At 38.9% G+C, this 21,054-nt stretch overlaps 1 protein-coding gene across 1 annotated transcript; it reads left to right on the plus strand.

Moving 5' to 3' along the window:
* The first annotated feature begins 15,654 nt into the window (after positions 1-15,654).
* LOC124795661 (piggyBac transposable element-derived protein 3-like) lies at positions 15,655-16,605 on the plus strand. Its single transcript, XM_047259735.1, has one exon. It carries the CDS (start codon positions 15,655-15,657, stop codon positions 16,603-16,605), a length of 951 nt encoding a protein of 316 aa, XP_047115691.1.
* The last annotated feature ends 4,449 nt before the right edge of the window (positions 16,606-21,054 follow it).

Genomic DNA, 21,054 nt, shown 5'->3' on the forward strand with positions numbered 1-21,054 from the left:
TTTCTGAAAAAGAAACAAACATATAGTTTTTATATGAAAGTGTTCATCAAATTTTTTTATTGTGTCTGTAATACTTTGCGTTTTTATTTATTTTTTTTTATTTTTGTCGGAGAATTTCTTGTCGTGTGGTGTGGATGACGCTGTATGTCGCTACCGCGATGCCTCGTGCCCGTTGCCATGGATCGTCGGATGGACACTGTTGTCTTCTTTCTTGTCCGGAGCCGGTGTTCAGGATGCGGAGTACGGATCGACGTTATTTTGTCTGAATAGTGCGTCTGCATTGTTGCGCACCGCTCGTTCGAGTTTTCAGCACGGGAGAGGATGTAAATCATGAAACAAATGCACATATGTTATAGAACGGATATTGTAAGATGTTATGGCTTTGGGTAAGAATTGATTAGTGAACATTATTACATCATCGAGGCACAGGCTCAGTTACTTGGTATTTTCGTGTTCGTTTGCACGTACTGGTGCTGAATGATGCAGGAGATACGATGCTGAACTAAGCACTGAACATCCCTCTTGTCGTCACTTCGTATGGAATATTTATGTTTCACAATTTTTGTTTGACGGCGTTCCACCGTAGTTGCCGTTGCAGTAACGTCCTACTACGTGGTCCGTGACGTCATATTTATTGTTGGCGCACAGGAGGTAGCGTCCAAACTAAAAATGTTGTCTGTACAGTTTCGAATACACACTGATCACAGTTTTGTGTTTTCGGCCACTGCACACAGATATGTTTTGTTAACGTTTGTACCTCGCGTTTTTTCAGTTGTACAGCACGTAAGTGTTCATTGTCCAAGTTGATCACTAATACAGTTCTCAAAGTTCACACTTCCTCCGCGATTACCAACACACTATTATAATTCCTGTTAGTATTGCTTACAGCATGACTTTGATGCAATTGTATTACATGATTACTGTTTTTTTTTTAATATCACATAGTGGCATAGATGTCTGTTCATTTACACAATATGTTACAATGAAATTTTACAGTTCAAAAGCACTTTTGTTCTGATGTTGCACACAATTAAGTGTAACATCATACATGCAACAGATTCTGGCCTGACTTGCAATACTTTTATATTTGAGCATTAATAAATTTGTCATAGGGTGTATTCATTTGGGGATTAGGACCACTGCGCATGTGCTTGCTCCATAAGCTGTTATTGCGCATGTGCTTGCTCCATAAGCTGTTAGCGTAATCGCGTATCCTATAAAAGGTTTGCAACTGTCAAATACAGGCTCTAAAGTGGAGCTCTCATTTAATCTCAAATATTGTGGCTAGGTGCTTATACTTTCTCTTTTATGGTCAAAGCACAGCATCACATGTGTCACATGGTATGTGCACAGTCTCTTGCATATACCTTTTCTACTCATTTTTCATGTGACCGATTAGAACATTTAGTGCATTCTTTAAATAAACATTTATCACACACCATAATAAAATTTATAGTTACTAACTCTAATAACCACTGAAAAACATCTTACACTTACTGATTATGTTTATAAACAAATTCTATCATTGAACTGATGGTCTTTTATCTTCTTTTTATTCATTTTTGAAGGCTGATGTGTAAATCATTCCTTGAGATAAAGACAAAACATCTTACATACTAAGCACAAACAAAACATCAAATTCTTACAACTACACAAAAATATATATTGAAGTCTGTGCAAAACCTACATATTACACAAAATACGGTAAACCATTCATGTCCTATTGTCAGGAACCACGAATTTCTTTAAGTCGTTATAGGGATACAATCCTTTGATCTTCCCGCTCATCACATCAGTTATAAGGTAGCTTCAACCGTGCGGTGTTTGTACAATTTTAAAAGGTCCATTATACAGAATTTGGCATTTCTTGTTCTGCTTTGTTATGAGTGACGACTTAGGATGATTTCTTATAAAAACTAAGTCGTTTATCTGATATGGGACTGTCCGTTTTATTGACTTGTCATATCGACTCTTTCGTTGACTAGCGCAGCTCGTCATGTTGCTGATGGCGTCCTTTATTTTATCCTCTTGCCTTTTATCTGTGCGCGGCAATTTTGGTAGCGGCGTGATCCATTCATTTAGTTCTGCAGTACTAAATAAGAACTCATTGGGCGTGTATCCGGTAGTTGGATGAGGTAAATTGTTGTGTATATTTTCGAAGAAGGGTAACGATTCCGGCCACTTTGTATGTTGCTTATGAGTATATGTTCGGATAAATCTGTTGAATTCCCGAAAAATTCTCTCTACGGGACTTGCTTCTGGGTGGAAATGAGCAGCTAATATATGCTTTATGTTTTGGTCACGTAGAAACTCCTTCCACAGTTGACCAGTGAAATATCTAGCATTGTCTGTTAGAACGTTTAGTGGTTTTCCTGTTTTCGGTATGAATTCTTTTGATATGCGTTGTATCATCTGTTTGGTAGTAGTAGTTTTCATTGGAAACAATTTCACATACTTAGTAAAGGTATCGTAAACAGCTAATAAATATTTCATTCCACCGCGAGCTGTAGGTAATGGTTCTGCGGTGTCCATTGACACAATTTGAAGTGGCTGTATCGGAATAATTGGATGCAGTTCTGTTTTGTTGCTTCTATTGGTGGCTTTAGCTTTCTGACAAACGTCACACGTTCGTAATATCTTTTGGACCACACGTTTACTATTCGGGATGTAACAATATCTTTGTATTATTGCTACACACTTCTGTATTCCTACATGTCCCCATGCGTAATGCGTGTACCAGATAAAATTTTGTATGTATTTGTACGGGATACACACGCACCAGTTTTCTGAGGCGGTGTCATTTCTGTGGTTCAATATGTTGTTCTCCACTTTGTGCCGCGAATTCTCGCTGTTAGCCTACTCTAATATTACTGATAGTTTCACTTTCGTCCAGGTATGATCGTCTCGCAGCTGTCCTACATTCTTGCACAGGTCCATATATTCGCGACGGTATGGTTGCAACGTCATTAATAAAACTTTATATTCTGACGCTCGCTCGATCATTTCATCTAGCTGTGACATGCCTACTGGTAGACGTGATAAAGCGTCCACAATGACATTATCGTTCCCTTTTATGTACATAATTTTTAAATTGTGTTCCTGTAGTACTAATGCCCAACGGGCTAGTCTGGCATGTAATAGTTTGCAGGTTAATAGGAAACTTAAGGCTTGATGATCACAGAAAAACTTAATTGACTTGCCATAAACATAATAATGAAAGTTTTGCAGAGCCCATACAACAATGAGTGCTTCCACTTCGGTCACCGAATATGCTCTTTCACATTGAGTAAGCACTCGGCTGGCAAAAGCTATAACTCTTATTTCCCTGTTCCCATTGGTTTCATCTACTTGAAACAGACATGCTCCTAAACCATAGGATGAAGAGTCGGTGGCTATACAAAAATCCCGGGTTATATCCGGATGGTAGAGCATTTGTGCATTCACTAAGGCTCCTTTGATCTCTTCATAAGCTTGCTGACACTCTGCGGAACAGTTCCATGTGACATTTTTTTCGCAATAAGGTGAGCAAGACTTCATTGTTGAGCAGCTGATTCGGCACAAAACGTCGGAAAAAGGAGACCAGTCCAATAAATGATTTTAACTACTTTTTGTTTGTGGGCTGTGGGAATTCTTTAATCGCTTGTATCTTCTTGGTGTCAGGCATTATTCCGGAAGGTGATACGATGTGTCCAAGGAATTTAAGATGATTCCTCCCAAATTTTGATTTTTCAAGATTTGCAGTTATTCCTGCTTCTGATAGCTTATTTAACACTCTTTCCAGGATTTCCATATGTTCTTCCCATGTGCTTGTGGCCACTAGAAGGTCATCCACGTAAAGAGTAACTTTTTCTAGCAAGTCTGCGCCTAGCGCTTGGTCCAATGCCGTAATGAATACGCCTGCGCTTACGTTGAGTCCAAAAGGTAACACTTTGAATTGATAACTCCTTCCATTGAAAATGAAGGCGGTGAATTTTCTAGATTCCTTGGTTAGCGGGATTTGCCAGTAACTACTTCGCATATCTATCGAGGTGAGATATTTGACTCCATAGAATTTCTGTATTTGTTCTTCTAAATTCACTGGTCTCGTCCTAAGGGGTACTATAATTTTATTAATGGTCCTGGCATCTAGGACAAGTCTGATTTTTCCATCTGGCTTGGCTATAACTACCAGCGGGCTGTTGTACGGCGAAAGGGATGGTTCTATTATGCCCCATTGCAGCATTTTTTGTATATCTTAGTTAACTGCCTCCCTTTTCGTCCACGGTACTGAATATGATGCTTGGCAGAATATCGCATGGGGAAACACATCTATATTATACATATTCCCTTTGATGATTCCAGGTTTTTCGGAGAAAACACCACTGTAGTTATTCAATAACTGTGCGAGCTGCTTTCGTTGGGATTCAGTTAGATAACATGATGCTTGTGCTTTGTTGTTAAGGGTTTCGGTCCAGCGTTTCGTTGTGAGCTACGTCCGAATAATATTCTCCCTGGCCCCTTAAATTGCTGCTTAATTGAAATATGGGCATCTCTTCGCTTTTTACTTGTACGCTCGGGTAATCTTTACCGGGTGTACTTACTGTTCATATTAAATCCAGTACAATCTCTTATTTTCATTCAGTAGGGAGATCTTCCCGCTGGTGAAATCAATTTTTGCTTTCTTCTCGCTCAGGAAACTTCCCCCCAGAATGTAGGTTACTCTCAATCCTTTGACTACGAGAAAGATACATTTTACGTTATCTTTCCCTAGGCATAAATCTACCAGCACCTGATACTGAGCGTTTTGTGCTTGTGCTCCCATGGCTCCAATGACACAGTAGTTTTTTACAGGAAATGTCGGTAAGTCGCGGTTTTGGCTCAAGGTTTTGAATAGACCATAGCTCATAACATTAGCAGTGGCACCTGTATCTATGTATATTTCTACTGGCAATTCATTAATTCTAGCTTTTATGATGGTTTGTACTTCAGTTATTTCTTTTTTGTTACATTGGTTTGATTCCTTAAGTAAATCATGTTGTGTACTGTTTCCATCTTGGTACCTCAGTAATAATATATTATCTTGTGTATTGTTTCTAGGTGTGCCCCCTGTTCTTTCGCCGACCATCAGTTGGGAGCTTATTGTGGCCGTTGTTCGTTTGACGGTCTTGCAGTATGGTGGTTTCCGTCAGTGGGCATTTCTACTAACCTTACGCTGTTATTCGAGTCTGTCCATGTTTGTGGTATTGCATTAGTATCCTGCATAGAATTCCTATTGTCACACTGGTACTGGTTACCGTTTGGAGGCGGTGGTGGTGGCATAGAAGTTTCCATTCACTGCACCGGGTAAGTGCGGTTGTTAGCACTACTGCTTTGTTGCGGCCATTGACCTTCATTTCGACGTTTGTTATTGTAATTATTATTACTGATACTCTAGCCGGGATGTGCTCTATCTTCCCACCTACGTTTTTGATTGTAAGATGGTTGACCGTTCCCGTTCTTCCTGTTTTGTTCTGCAGATTGATCTTCCTTTCCATTTCCGTGGCTTCCAAAATTGGAATTGTTGTTGCCATTTTTAAACTTGCATGGTGAACCATTACCGTTCTCCCGGTCTTTATTTATCCTATTTTCTTCCTGGGAGACATCGATTTCGTCCAGCACAGACAAGTACCATTCCAGGTCATTTATTAATTTGTCTCGTATATAACCGGGCAATCGTAATTTTAAGATTCTGATCACATCACGGGCTGATTTAGGGTCATCCCAATATCTAGTTTTGTTGATATATTTTCCAAAATATTTACGGAGTGTACGCTGTTTGTGATTGTATATTTGCGAACTGTATGCTTCAGTCCTCAGGCGTTCTTGAATAGCCTTAGACCAGTATCTGTCTAGAAAAGATTTTTCAAATTGTGCCAGGCTATGGCAATTTTCTATGACTTCATTTGCCCATAAGGCAGCGTCGCCTTGTATGTGTGCGATTACGAACTGATTTTTTGGCGTTCATTCCAGGCACTCGGTAATACATTTCGGAATCTTTTTATGCAGAGTACCGGATGCACTGTCTTCTTTTCCGCGTTAAATACTTGGAATTGTCTGTGTGTTATTAAGCTTTCCTCAATGTTATTGCTTGTGGAAGTAGAGGCTGCCCCCACGGGGTTATGAATAGGAATGCTTCCTGTAAATTGTATGTTTTCTCTCTCCGAATCGCTTTTTTGTTGGTGTGAACTATTCATAATGTTTTCATTACCGTACACGCTCCTAACGGGCGTGCCATAGTTGTTAAGCAAATGTGCATGATCGATGTTAACAATTCTATGGGTCATCTTTTGCTGCACAGCGGTACTGGCAATTTGTACCTCGCTTTGCTTTTTTCACCTATGAGTGGTAGCGTGTCTACTGTGGGTTGTTTACATACAGCTGCTCCGTTAGTTACTTTTTGCAGAGCAGAGTGTATTTTGCTTTCTACACGTTCTGTGATCTGGCTTTCTTTTTCAGTGAGCCAGTCATGGAACTCTTTTTCTACTTTCTGGGCTTGATCATTTAAATGCGTTTCTATGGTTTCTTTTTGTGTCTTCTAAATTGTCCATTCGGTTCGCAAGCTGTTCTACTTCGTCCCGGATGACTGTGTGTGCCGTCTGAAGCGTTTGCACATCTTGTGCTATGTTGCTTACAATTCGGCAGTTCGGCATGGGCTCTCTTTATTTCTGTCATTTCTGAATGTATCTTTTCGAACATTGTACCCATACTTTCTATTAAGACCTTTTCTCTTTCTTCGTTTTGTTCCCTTATCTAATTGACTAGCTGTTCGTTCCTTTCCTCTAATTTCCGTAAAAATTCAGAAAATGGATCCGGTACTGGTGAGCATACCGGTGTGGTAGTTGTTCTAATCATTGGAAAATTATCACTAGCCCTACTAGTAGCACGTATCGGTTTTACTGTTTTCGTCTGCTTGCTACTTCCTGGCATATCACCGGAAACTACATTGTTTACATTCCCCACCCCGATCACTATTAATAGTTAGTAAGTCAGAGTCACTATCCATATCGCTCAATAATTGCATATTATTTGTAACATTTGACACATTATGTGGTTGTAAATCTAACAGACGTCCAAATTTTCCCATAATGACGATAACATTCTCTGAGCTAACTACAAAAATTGATCCAAACTACAAATGCGGACTAAGTTCACAAGTCAAACTGCTTATTGTTTCCACAATCACAAAATATTAATATCTACACCACTGTACACCATGTACCATCTATGATACTATACTTTGATGATACGGACCTATGTAGCAAGCTTTTATGCATAGTGGTCCCTACCTTGATTTCTTTTTTCTTTTCTTTTCTTTTTGCTATCTCGTCCTCTCAGGGTCTATACAGTTCTTCTCCGCTTTCCTCGTTCAAGTTTATACATGAAATTGAATTTGATAGACATTAGAATACATACAATACATGTTAACAACTACATACATACAAACCCTAAAAAAAATATTTTATCTCTTCGGGCCCCACGTAACAGGACGCTATTTATTATATCTCTTTAAAAATAATGTAACTATTTATTTAAAGGAAACACTCTGCTAGTAAATTTGTTTGTCCTTTGATTTATCGTGATCTGTTACTGATTTTTAGTGAAGTTCGTTTTTACGTTTAGCTTTCAAAAAAATACAAAAGAGATATAATAAGCAAAATAATGAATTTCGTAGGTTGCCATTTACGTATTATATCTGGTTTTATCGAGCGCTAGGCTCCCTACAAATTACTGTAAATGCAACAGCCTAGTAGTACTCAGCTCCAGTTAACTGATCTGAAATTATTACTATCACAGAAAATAGACAAGTTTTAATAAAATTATTTCACTGGATTCCATCAATTAATCTCACTGAATATTTTTACATAATTTCTTCTGCTCCGGCTATTAGACATTGTGCTGTGAAAATATATTTTTAAATGTACCGCGTAATGGCGGCTAATTGTTAACAGTCAGAGATCACTGTTACTCGCTCCGCAGCAGCTGGAAACATGCTAAATAATTTTCATTAAATATTCTTTTCATAATATAAATGTGGCGTAGTTTCTTGAAATAACACACGGAGATCACTTCATACTAATATATTCTTACTAGGACACAGTTCACACCATTAAATATTTGCAATTACGTTACGACAGAAACAAATGCTAGCGGCGCAGCACAATAGCTTGCGTACCTTATTCCAGCTAACACCAGAACGAACAGAACAAAACAGACTAGACAGAAGAATGAGCATTGCATTGTGTTTTATATACCCTTACAAAGATAATAATACTTCTTTTAATTACTTACACATTATAATCTCATAGAATAAAAATGTCTTTTCTGCATCTATCCATCTATATTGTATATTTTTACAGTTAGTGTTATTACCTTTCGCAGACAAATCGATGTTTGCAGTTCATTTTGAGTCACATACAGTCATTTTTATTTATGTTTCTCCTCGATACTGGTGAATATTGCAAAAGGGACACTACAAGGGCTCAACAAGAGGTTCGTGAACTTACACCACTTATTGCTCGTTCAGCCCTTTCTCAGCCAAAAATATCCTTTTAGAATGGGAAGAGTTACCCCAAAACATAATACCATACGACATAAGCCAATGGAAACAAGCAGGTTAGCCTAATTTTCGTGTCGAACGATCGTTCACTTCAGGTACCGTTCTAATTGTAAAAATGGCAGCATTAAGTCTTTGAACAGGATCCTGAATGTGGGCTTTCCATGACAGTTTACTATCTATCTGAACACCTACAAATTTGAACTGCAGTTTCACTAATCATATTCTCATTCTGTGAAATTAAAACATGAGGTTTTGTTGAATTGTGTGTTAGAAACTGCAAAAACTGAGTCTTACTATGATTTAGCGTTAGTTTATTTTCTACAAGTCATGAACTTAGGTCATGAACTGCACTATTTGAAACCGAGCCAATGTTGCACACCACATCATTTACTACCAAGCTAGTGTCTTCAGCAAACAGAAATATTTTAAAGTTACCTTTAATACTAGAGAGCATGTCATTTATATAAATAAGGAACAGGAGTGGACCCAACACTGATCCCTGGAACAACCCCTCCTGCCCCCCCCCCCGACTTGTCAGTACCCCACTCAGACCCGACATCATAACCATTCCCAACAATGAGAATAATGATCTTTTGCTGTCTGTTGCTAAAGTAAGAGATGAACCAATTGTGAGCTACTCCCTGTATTCCGTAATGGTCTAACTTCTGGAGCAATATTTTGTGATCAACACAATCAAATGCCTTAGTTAAATCAAAAAATATGCCAGCGTTCGAAACATTTTGTTTATCCCATCTAGTACCTCCCAGAGAAAAGAGAACATAGTATTTTCAGTTGTTAAACGACTTCTGAAGCTGAACTGTACATTCGATATAAAATGATCAATTATCCTTACCTACACAGCCATTTCAACAACTTTAGCAAACACTGATGGCCTAGGAATAGGTCTAAAATTGTCTACATTATCTCTCTCTCTTTTTATAAAGCTGCTTTACTACTGAGTACTTTAATCGTTCAGGAAACTGGCCATACCTAAAAGAAAAATTGCAAATACGGCTTAGTACATGGCTAACATGTTCAGCACAATGATTTGATTGTTGACTCAATCTCCCCCTTGTCTGTATCATGGAGGACTATTTCAGACTTCAACCTTGGAAAGGCATTTGGCAAGAGAGTTATGATTCCCTGTAGACACTAAATTTTTTATTTAATTCACCAGCAATGCTCAGAAAATGACTGTTAAATACTGTATGCATATCTGATTTGTCAGTAACAGAAATATTTTTACTGCGAGCTGTCTTTATATATTGTCGACTTTGTGCTGCTGACCAGACACTTACTTAACAACTGACCATATGGTTTTAATATTATCCTGTGAATTAGCTGTTCTATTTGCATACCACACACTCTTTGCCTTCCTATTACATTTTTAAGCACCTTAAAGAACTTTTTGTAATGGGCTGCTGTAGCTTGATTGGGACTACTTCTAACATTTTGATATAATTCCCACTTTGTTCTACATGATATACTTATCCCACTAGTCAGCCACACCGACTGGCTTCTACTGCTAGTACCCCATTTAGAGTGTTCAAATGAAAAGCAGCTCTCAAAGAGCATGAGAAGTGTGTGAAGGAAAGCATTATATTTGTTGTCTATGTTATTGGCTCTATTAACATACTGCCACTCATGCTCCTTGATGAGGTTTAAAAGCCTCTCTATTCCTGTTGGATTAACTTTCCTAGATAGTTTGTAATTATATGCGACATTTGTTTGAGTAAAAAAGACTTTTACTGTTAAATTTTTGTGCATCATGGTCTGAAAAGCCATTCACCCTTTTACTAACAAAGTACCTATCTACTAATGAAGAATGAATAAAAATGTTGTCTATGGCGGTATTACTGTTCCCCTGCACCCTAGCTGAAGAAGAAAAAACACTGTTGGCACCAGATCATATGATTTTAGGAGAACTACCAACATCCTTTTTCTTGGACCATCATATACAAAATTAATATTGAAGTCATCACATGTAATAAATTTCTGGTACTTCCTATAAAGTGAATCAAGAACCCTCTGTAGCTTGAACAGAAATGCTCTGAAGTCAGAGATAGGCGACCTATAAACGACAACAATTAGAAGTTTAGTTCCACTAAATTCAACTGGCCCTGCACAACATTCAAATATCTGTTCAGTGCAGTGCCGTGATACGTCTATGGACTCAAACGGAATACTGTATTTTTTATGTACGTGGCCACTCCCTCACTCCACAAGGAACTCTTTGAAAAACAACCAGCTAATCTGTATCCTGGTATTGCATTATCTATAGCCATAGGGAACTTCAGACTACAGGTAATACAGTGGTACAGTATAGGAATAACATCGACCTTATTTACATTGCAGCCTCTACGTCAGGAGAAGGGAACAATTTTCAAGCCCCTGATGTCAAGGCTGCCCTGCACAACAGGCATTTTGCGGGAGTCGTATTGGCCTGTTTTATCGACCTGATATGCAGGACCTTCTGAAGTAGATAGGCGCTTCTCAGGGAAGCTTGAGGTGGGTAGAGGATGTGGTGAACAGAGATGAGAGGTAAGAGGGGATGGACAGGGAGGAGGATGTATGAGGGTCTGGAGGGAGAGGGTGTAGAAGGGCATGGACAATAAGGGACGAGGAGATGGATAGGGAGAGGTATGCAGGAGATGGGAAGATTAATGAGGGCAGTAGGAGATGGACCCAGAGAGTGGGACAGTGGGAGATGGAAAGAGAGATTGTGGCTGGAGGAGATGGACAGAAAGAGAGAGGTTGATGTACAGAAATTGAGAGGAGGAGATAGATGGGCGAGATGGTATGGGGACAGAGAGATAGAGAGAGGACTGAGGACTGGATGGGCAGGGAGATGGGGAGAGGAGGAGATTGAGAGAGAGAGAGAGAGAGAGAGAGAGAGAGAGAGAGACGTAGATGGAAGAGAGGGAAGGAAGACATGGACACAGAGACAAAGAAGGAGGTAATGGACACAGAGAGGGAATAGGATGAGATGGACAGAAAGAGGGGAAGGAAGAGTGAGTGGGGAGGGAAGAAGATACAGTGAGAGGGAGACAGAAGATATTGTCAGAGGGGGAGGAGGAGGAGCAGAAGCCTGAGGAGGAGGACAAATGGAGGAGGAGATGGGCAGAGAGGCAGGGGGTTAGGCGGAGGAGATGTGAGCAATATATGTGTCAAACTCGTACGCAAGTGAGGCCTCAGGTAAAAGACTAATGCTCAAATAAGACAGAAATCGTAAGTAGAAACAAATATTAACTTGGCAGTACGAGATTTCTACTATAAATAGCTATTTCTCACCTAACAACAGAAGACTAACGAGAAACTGTAGGGCAGTAACAAATCTGTAATTATTATACAACGTAAAATTATACACCGAAAAACTGTATCAGAGGGCACTGAATGTGATTTACAAATAAAAGGATGCGAAAAGCGCATGGTTAAAGTAAAATGCCTTTCATTTACTTTCCTTAGACAAACCACATCCCAAGAATGTAGATGCAACTGAGAGAACAAAAGAAAACATAGAAACGACAGAGGAAGTGTGAGTTCGTGCAGTACGGAGTACTATCTGATTAATGTCCGCTGGTGAAAAAACCGCGGATGTCGCAATCTTCCATGCTATCACGGTAGGCCACGTGAGTCATTGTTGACACGATGAAGACTTACCGATCAAGGGTAGTAACGTTCATTACGTCATTCCGCTGAAAGCTGTGCCAGTGTGGTGTAGTGGTTTGCACAGTAGAGTCCCTTAAAGGGGCCAGTGAAATTAAAATCCCCATATAGGCGTCATAAGTTACGTATTCTTCGATTTCCCTAAATGGATATTGTTCTTGTGGTCTTAAATCAGAAGGCTGGTTTGATGCAACTTGCATGCCAATCCTTCGTGTCCAAAGCTCTTCTGCGTAAATATTGAAGTCAACATGCACTTGAACCAGTTTACTCGTTCTAGCCTTAGTCTTGCATACCTTTACAATTTTTATCCAGCAAATATCCCTGACAACCAATCTGAATATTTCTTCTTCCCGCAGGATTTATCGTAACATCCTATACCTGCAGTCGAATTGTGCCAAAAGACTTCTTTCTCCAGAATTCGATTTGGTAGTTCTTCATCAGTTATTCCATGCACCGATCTATTTTTATTTTGTAGGAGCACATTTAGAAAGTTATTCTCTTTTTGTCTATACAGTTTGATCCACGTTTCACTTTCATATAAGCTACAATCTACACAAACATAGTCGCAAAAGACTTTCCAGCACTTATATTTTACATTAGATATTAAGAAATGTCCCCTTTTCAGAATTGCTTCTCTTGTTAATGCTGGCCTACGTTCAATATTCTTTCCACTTCAGGGCATCATCGCTTGTCTTGCTGCCCAAAGAGAAAAAGTCTTCTACAACTTTTACTATCTCATTTCCTTATCTAGAAAACGTTTAGTTACCTTAGTTTTACTGTTGTTGATGTTCATCATGGATACTTGACTGCTCGGATTGGTTTTTTTTTCTCTAAACTCTTATTAAAACCTTAATGACAGTTTACGTAATCGAATCAAATATTTAAAATGAAACGCTGAAACATGTTTGGTCACAGTAATAGTAACAGAAATAATGATGGCAACGATAAGAAATAAGTTGAACTAATTCAGAAAAACAGGTGTTTTAATTATAGTTTGGATTTGTGGCGAAAAGCAAGAAGCAGCAACGAGTCTCCTAAAAGTAGAAGTCTGGTAGGTATCACTGGCCTTTCAACAAAAATTTTGTCTGATGAGAAAGCAAGGTTGACACGGGAGCCAGAAAAAAGCCTTCAGCAACAAAATAAATTTAGGGCTCACAAACCCTGTGATGGTGTGTGGGAGATCTGTAGCTTCTGCCGGCATGCGGACGTGAATTTCCGTCTGGGTCTCCTAGGTTCTGTTTTCCGGCCGGCTCCCCTGTGATAGCTGACCTCCACACCCTGGCGACTAATGGACGCATTAAGCCTGAGTGGTGTTCGGCGTAAAACGCGCCGCTTCACACTTGGCCGTGTGTAACCCGAGGCGTAGGCACAGTCGCCCACCGGTCGGCGCCCGGCTTCCCGGAACAAGCCAGCCCCATTCAGGGAATCTTTAGCTGGACCGAAAAAGAAAGAGTCCAGTTTGCCAGCGCTAGCCATCCAGTTGACAACACGGATTGCCCTGGAATCAACTCCGTGTTCGTGAGGTCTCACTTTCTACCGTTAGGGCCTAGTGTGTGAGTCAGATAGCCCTGACGCTTCATATTTCTACAGTTACAATTACAATTACGTGGCTACTCTGTAAATAATAATTCTCTGTTATTCCACCCTCGAACAGCGCGCGGAAAAAAACGAAAATCGCCATGTTTCACTGGGAATGCTGATTCCCCTTATTTTATTATGACGATCGTTTTTCCCTATACAGGACGTTTGTGGACACAAAATATTTTCGCATTCGGAGGAGAAAGTTGGTGATTGAAATTTCGTGATAAGATCCCACCGCAAAGAAAAACGCCTTCGTTTTAATGAAGTCTGCACCAAACCTGTGTAATATCCGTGACACCCCTCCCCTATTCCTCTATAATATGTGAAGTGAATGCCTTCTTTGAATTTTCACGATATACTCTGGTAATACTATTTGGTAATGATCCCACACTGTGCAACAATACTCCAAAGGAGTACAGACACGCGTAGTCTAACCAGTCTCTTCAGTAGATCTGTTCCATCTTCTAAGTGTTCTGCAAAAAACGCAGTCTTTGGTTCGCCTTCCCACAAAATTGTTTGTGTTCTTTTCAATTTAAATTGTTCGTAATTACAATTCCTAGCTATTCAGTTGAATTTATGTCCTATAGCCTTTTCAGTCTATAAGTGCACATATGTGCACCTTCGCTCGTAAGCTTGTGTCGCTGTCTGTTGCGTATTTTGTGTGCTGAGACTGCGAGGTCACGGTCGTGTACCTTTGTGCTTTCAAATGACGCCACTCGGAGCGCACTTGCAGCAGTACTTCGTGAGCTACACGCATCAAAAGTTTGTTGTGAAAGAAGCTGGCGGCCTGACAGCGTCGTAATGACAGTAAATAAATAATACATAGAGCTATATGTGTTTAACTTCGTTGTAATGAGTGATAAGTGAAGTTGAAAGACTGGGGAATTATCTGAAATGCAGCAAATGTGTACTATTTCAATTTTACTGAGCAGTAAATGACGATGTTTTCATGTTACACGTCTGTGTACCCTGGTTCTTGGTGTGTACTTTTAGCAAAGATTTCTGCTTCATAACGTTGCTGATGTGCTAACTGATGAGGAGATATCACGCATACTGAATGAGAATGATGCAGAATGTTCAAATTCTGACTCTGAGGATGACTCATTTGCTGAAATGAATCCACAGCCTACGATTTCTGACGCTGAATGTGATGCTAATGACGAAATTCAATCTCAAAACATTGAACAAATAACGAATGGTGGTTTTAAAGTTCACAATGGGTTAGAGGTGGAGAGCTACTTGGTTAGTATCTCTATTCATTTTGAAGAACAGTATTTTTGTTTGTTTCTTTCTTTATTTGCAACAAAAACATGTAAAATGTCACACCAAATTCTTTTTAAAAATGTTGGTTTGGTGCCAACCCATAATTTGTTCATTTCCATTTCAGCATGCCTGAGATGGGCACCTCCCTGGAGAACAAACAGGAAAGTGATTCCAGTGGACCTAAAGGAGTACTGGAATCTTTCATGTAATACTTTCCAGCTGAATTTTCGGAGCTTGTGGCGTATCAGACAAAACTGAAATCTGTTCAGGCTAGTTCACTTAGTTTGAAAACAACAGCATCAGAAATTTTCCGTTATGTTGGGATTGAAATTATCATTGGGACTTTTAAGATATCACAAGCAAAAATGTATTGGTCCAGTCTTCTCCACTTTCCTCTCATTACTGAGGCTATGCCCAGGGATAGATATTACAAACTTAGAAGTAATCTACATTTTGTTGGAAACCTAAGTGCTCAGCATCCTAATAATAAGCTGTGGAAAATTCAACAACTTGTTGATGCAGTGAGAAAACAATTGCCCAGAAATTAACATTTAAGTATTAATGAACAAATGACTCCTTCTTCTGGGAGGTGTGGTTTCACTCAGTATGTTCTTTCTAACCCTAATCCACTGGGGTTAAAAAATTTTATTCTTGCTTCTAATGACGGACTGCTCCTGGATTTCTGTATTTTTGTTGGGAAGGGTAATGTACCAGAAGATGATCTGAAGACCCTGGGTTTGGGAGGAGCTGTTGTAAAACTATTGTCATTAACTCTCCCTCAAGATGGCTCTCATGTAATTTACATAGATAGATTCTTTACAAGTGTTACAAGTGCAGAAATGTTGTTGGAGAAGAGCATTTTCCTGACAGGAACAGTTATGAGAACTAGAATTGCTCCAGCTGCTTCAAAACTGAGCGATGATAAGTGCCTAAAAAGAGGTGAATGGTGTGAGATTGTAAGGGAAAATGGTAAACTTTGTGTTGTCAAATCGAAAGACAATAAATGTGTGACATTACTTTCCTCTTGCACTGGTAGCAATCCTGTGGGCACATGTAAAAGATGCTCCAAGAAAGATGGGCAGAAGATTGATGTCCCCTGCCCAGCTGTAGTACAAGCATACCATCAAATGATTGGAGGTACAGATTTGTGTGACAGGTTGCTGGCTTATTACAGAAGTTCTATTCGAACAAAAAAATGGCTAGTAAGAGTATTTAACCATTTTGTTGATGTGGTGGTTGTGAACTGTTGGTCGATGTATGGAAGAGCTTGTGTGATTGCAGATTTGAATAAAAGGGATCAGATACCTTTGATTGCTTTTCGACTACATCTAGCCATGTCACTTATGAAATCTCAGGAACTGTGTAATATCAGTAAGCAGCCACTGAGAACATGTAGTGAAATTGATGAAGAAAGTTCCACAGATGAGGAACAGTTTACACCAATGCCAAAATACAGGAAAGTTGTAAGTCAACCCGTTTGCGAAGTAAGGTATGATCAAGTAGGGCATTATCCTGTATAGTGTCATGACAAGTTTGCATCAAAATGCAGACTCGAGGGTTGCAAATCAAGGACAAGAGTTAAATGCACCAAATGTCAAATGTATGTGTGTGTGATGAAAAACAATTGTTTCTTGACATATCATACAAAACCATCTGGAAGTAAAAAAAAGTTGTGAAATATGTATTGTAAAATTTCTTATTGTAAATGAAATACATAGATTGTACAAATACAACATACTGTAATTAATATTACCTTGAAATACAGTAGGTTCCCATAAGAAAATTTAAGAAATATGTCTATGACTGAAACCTAAGGTACACAAATGTGTACCATCAATTTTCAAAAAATGAAAATTTTCTAAACTGCAAAACACAACAATCTGGTGCTATACAACAAAATAAACAAAAACTTATTGGCATTTTCAAAATTTTTAATTAAACTTGGCTCTGGGTTTGAAGAGGATAGGCATGATTTACTTATGTTAAGTTTAACAGCTTCCTTTTGCCACTCATGTAGATGACCTCGCAATTTTCGTTATTTAGGATCAACTACCTGTTTTTACACCATACAGAAAGCTTATCTAAATCATTGTGAAATTGGTTTTGATCTTCCGATGATTTTACTGGATGATAATCGACAGCATTTTCTGCAAACAACCTGAGAGGGCTGCTCAGATTGTATCCTAAATCGTTTATATAGATAATAAACAGTAGAGGGCCTATAACACTACCTTATGGAACACCATATCTTACTTCTGTTTTACTCCATGACTCTCCGTCAATTACTACAAACTGTGAACTCTCTGAGGCATTTATATTTTTATCTTATGATGTTATTTATTACTAAATTGCTTGCTTAGATTGAAGTTCTCGCTTGAGGCACATATCTTCTTTTAATGGAGTTGAGAAAAACATCCTTTGTCTTTAAACGAATTTAGTTTTTTGTGCTGTACTAGTGAAGGAACTCGGCGTTACCCAGGTAAATCTCACTCCCTTACCACGCAGCCTTTAGCTTAAAGTTCATGGCGTCATATCTCCTGAACTCCTTGGCGTACAGTGAAATAGTTTTGTAGCCACATTCAGCGACATTTACGGATACTGTCTGCAAAATGTGTTGCGAATAGAATCAGTAAAAACGAAGTAATAAATTTAAACCTCATGCACGATGCGGCAATTTTTCACGCATCGCACTATTTATGACGCCACATATCCTGAATTATGTGTCGTACAATAATATACGAGGCCTGTTCAGAAAGTAAGCTCCGATTGATTGCCAAATTGAAACCACAGTGAACATCAGAAATGTTTTACTTGTAACAATTAGCTACACATTTCAGCTACTTCTCTACGTAGTCGCCGTTCTGACTTAGACTTTTGTCATCGCGTTGTACCAACTTTTCAATAGCCTCATCATAGAAGGCAGCCGCCAGTGCTTTCCGCCAATTCTCCACGCTGGCCTACACCTCGTTGTCTGTGTCAAAATGTTGTCTTCAAAGACAGCGGTTCATGTGACCAGAGATGAAACTCAGGGGGAGACAATTGCGGACTGTATTGTGGGTAATCTAACATTTCCATTTGAAAACGATGCAGGAGCATCTTCATTGCCCCTGCAGAATGCGGCTGAGAATTGTCGTGAAGACGAAACAGCACGACAGTTATGTAATGTTAGCTGCATAGCTTCAGGCGAAATTTCTCACCAGGCCCTCGTACTTGGCGGCAGACACTATTTTCTAGACATCTTTACGCACTCACTGCGAGCTCAGAAATGAGAAGAGCGACGTGATGCTAACTGGGGTTATACTAGAGACACAACCCAACACATCTGTGCAAAGCTTTATCGGGTTTTCATAGTCGTTTCCATTTCGCGAGCAATCGGAGCTTACTTTCTGAACGCCCCTCGTAATATTGTAGGTACATTCAGTGGCAAATCTGCGTACTGTCTACGAATTTTATTGCCAATAGACTTAGTAGCACAAAAGTAATAAATTTAAAAGTCCTTCATGATGCGTCAGTTTTTCGCACATCTCATTGATTATGACGTGATATCTTTTAAACTGTTGGTCACATAACGCCTTGATTTTGCACTCCTATTTAGTGGTATACGTGCATACTGTATGTGAAATATGTCGCGAGTACAGTTAGTAGTAAAGAAGTAATGAATTACAGCATTGTGCTCCTTGCAGTACTTTTACTGCATGACCAGCATAAAAGTAATAAGCGATAAAAATTTTGCCTTTCGTCGTTTTATAGGTGCTGTTAGAGAGAAATAATTCCAAAAAGGTTTTAAATTATGTGTAAAGTTTGTTTGCAATTAGCTAAGAGCAGTCATTCTAAAATACCGGAAGAAAAGATTCTGGAAATTTAATCATTGCTGGCTACGCTTCTTTTCGCCCCCACACCTTTGCTACGTGGATGGTTCTCAGCCCCACAGCAATTTTCGCCTGACAGTACGGTTCATGTCTGTAAAGTTTGTTTGCAATTAGCTAAGAGCAGTCATTCTAAAATACTGGAAGAAAAGATTCTGGAAATTTAATCATTGCTGGCTACGCTTCTTTTCGCCCCCACACCTTTGCTACGTGGATGGTTCTCAGCCCCACAGCAATTTTCGCCTGACAGTACGGTACATGTCTACCAAGTATGGTTGAAATCGGTCAGTGGTTTAGGAAGAGACAGACATACAAACAGACATATTCGTACATCCATTTTTGTACTGCGTATGGATTCTAATGAGACGTTTTATAACATAAATTTAACATTGCAATTACAAGTTTCTTTATTTTCTTCACAAGCGTTGTTCATCAGCTACGGTGTATATTCTTTCCAAAAAAATAAAAATCAGCAGTCGTCTGCGCAGAAATGTTTTATTTTACTTTATCGTTTTCAACAAATAACCTGTTATTTTCCAAAGTTTAATACAGGCTTAAACCATAGGTAAGAGGACATCAATTAAAATCTGGATGATAGAGTTCCTACAAAGAATAGGCAGAAAATATAAAATAATCTTTAAAATTGAACGTAAACGGAGTTAAGCATCAGAAAAGTATAAAAAGTTTGTTATAAACAAATGTACAACGATTGAACATCAGGAAAATCACGCAGCTTTATTAAAGAACAATAAACTGTGTCACATCGTAAAAAGTACATAACATGAAGGGCGTTCCAGGATGAATGGTCAGTATTCAGGAATATTACAGCAACGATCACTTGAAGCAAAAATATCTAGTAAACATGAGCTCTAAAATGAATCAATTAAGAGCTATGAGTACTTGTTCATCTAGGCTACAGTGGAACACATCTCTTCTAGTGACAAACCAAACATCATCATCACAAAGCACGACAGTAGAAAAGATTCAGATAGGTAATATACGTTCCTGTAATTTCTGTTACACAGAAAAACTTACAATAAAAGCACATAGTAGCATTACTGCTCATCCTAGGTTCATCGTGGGATACAGGCATTGTCTGCTTTATTTTCATTGCAAAGAAAAGTTGGATGCACATTTGGTTGGTTACAGTTTAAACCTGTCAACAGTATAAAGCCTAGTGGAAAGAATGAGTTTATCAAATTTACTAGTTTAGCAACCGAAGACGCCCTTTATTAATTTATGCCGATATGGGATGCGACTTAGAAGGAGTAGCTGCTTGCATTTGTAGAAGTGACTCGGCTTCGTATTCTGAACAGGTAAATCTGTGTACACCATTCAGCGCAACATAATGTACAATGACCCTGTCACTAGGGATATTTCAAGTTTACACTTTACAGAGGCAGAAATTGCGTGAAATGATATACTGAAAAGCTGTATGCAATCCCCGGGGCTATGAAAAGATTATTTTTGCCAAATAAAAAGATTGAAATGAGTCCCAAAGACCAACTGGCATTTCTCTCAGTAGATGCCTCCTGGAAAAGGGAGGAGATATTAAACTAAGAGACCACTTCCATTTCACCAGTGCATATCGAAGCACTACAGACCTCACTCTGCAGTGCCATTCGTATTCTACAATCTAAACAATTACGATGGCCATTTCTTGATGATGAATGTATGTAAACAAACAATCATAGATGATAGTTGGTGCCAAAGAAGTCAAACTAAATACAGGCTGCTACCTAGTAAGAAGAGCATTGTAGAACTGCATCGAAAGAGACATTGAAATGTGTTTCCGGTTTATCGATTCATTAAATTTTTCAACGTCCTCACTCGAAATGTGTGTATTGTAACTGAAATCAGATGAACTCAAGATAATGGGGACATATTTTCGCTGTGATTTAATTTATTTAATTAGAAAGGAATTTTACCATATGAGAGTGTGGGGAAAAAGCAGAATTGGAGATACCAACATTCAACAGCTCCAGTTTATCGATAGAGGTACTTATCGATAGAGTTATCTATCTACTGATAGAGGTATCTATCTATAGAGGTATTTACCGATAGAGGTATTTATCGATAGAGGTATTTATCAATAGAGGTATT

Source organism: Schistocerca piceifrons, chromosome 4, assembly GCF_021461385.2.
Source record: "Schistocerca piceifrons isolate TAMUIC-IGC-003096 chromosome 4, iqSchPice1.1, whole genome shotgun sequence".
Taxonomy (NCBI): Eukaryota; Metazoa; Arthropoda; class Insecta; order Orthoptera; family Acrididae; genus Schistocerca; species Schistocerca piceifrons.

Coding starts and splice junctions, on each gene's coding strand:
- LOC124795661 (XM_047259735.1), top strand. CDS start 15,655: ATGACTCCTTCTTCTGGGAGGTGTGGTTTCACTCAGTATGTTCTTTCT.